The sequence below is a fragment of the Nanorana parkeri genome, unplaced genomic scaffold (genome assembly GCF_000935625.1).
Source record: "Nanorana parkeri isolate BGI_ZX_2015 unplaced genomic scaffold, ASM93562v1 scaffold64, whole genome shotgun sequence".
NCBI lineage: Eukaryota > Metazoa > Chordata > Amphibia > Anura > Dicroglossidae > Nanorana > Nanorana parkeri.
The window spans coordinates 2,174,141-2,175,027 of NW_017306332.1; the positions used below are offsets into that span (position 1 = coordinate 2,174,141).

At 50.6% G+C, this 887-nt stretch overlaps 1 protein-coding gene across 1 annotated transcript in view; it reads right to left on the minus strand.

Annotated features, from left to right (window-relative positions):
- Nucleotides 1-627: 627 nt before the first annotated feature.
- Nucleotides 628-887, minus strand: part of SP8 (Sp8 transcription factor) — a 3,304-nt gene continuing 3,044 nt past the window's right edge. The window contains 1 exon segment of the mRNA XM_018576315.1: nt 628-885. Within this exon segment, the coding sequence (XP_018431817.1) occupies nt 628-885 (258 nt within the window).

Genomic DNA, 887 nt, shown 5'->3' on the forward strand with positions numbered 1-887 from the left:
TCTTTGATGGACTTTCAAACTTCTTTAGTAAATAATCTTCACACCTGCACACCCCATTTGGTCCTACAGACCGATCCTCCAGTGAAATGACTGGGAAGGATGCATTCCAAACACGTAGGATTTTGTTTCTTTCATAGAGAAAACGACAAACATACCACTATTTAGTCCCAATGAACACATCACGTGGTTACCTGTTAGCTGAAACATCCCAGCACACTAATCAACCTACAAAACTGTGACAGCAGCTGCCAGTTGAGGGGTGCTCCAGTGTACTGGACCTTTAGGCCTTTGTGAGGGTGCTATCCATTGCAGTAATGTCTGGTGACCTACAATCAAACATGGGCGCTCACTGGCATATTTTAGGATTGCATGATGAAGCCTGGAGCTCAATGGAGTCTGAAATATGGATCAAGCAAGTCTAGCATAGCGAAGGGGATGGAGACAAAAGGTTGCAGTTTCCCTGCTCCATTCTGGCCCCCCTCTTCCCTTGTGGCCCAGGAGTTCAGATCCAGATAATCTGTCCATTCTCATCTCCTTGCAGCCAGGAGGGGGGTGGGCTCCCACATTTTCCCCCCTTTTTTAGCTAATTCCTTGAAAAAGCCACTTTTGTTATGGTAAATGGTGTCATCAGAAGCAGAAAGAGGTCAAGCTGTGACTGAAGCCTCGGAGTGTCCAGAGAACAATGCTTGAGCCTGGACCCCCGGTGCCGGGGCCTCCGCCTCCCCCTGCGCTGTGAGTCTTGACGTGCTTGCTCAGGTGGTCGCTGCGCATAAAGCGCTTGTTGCAGACGGGGCAGGCGAAGCGTTTTTCCCCCGTGTGTGTACGCAGGTGCCGCTGCAGCTCGTCGGAGCGGGTGAACCTCTTGCCGCAGAAGATCCAGTTGCAGA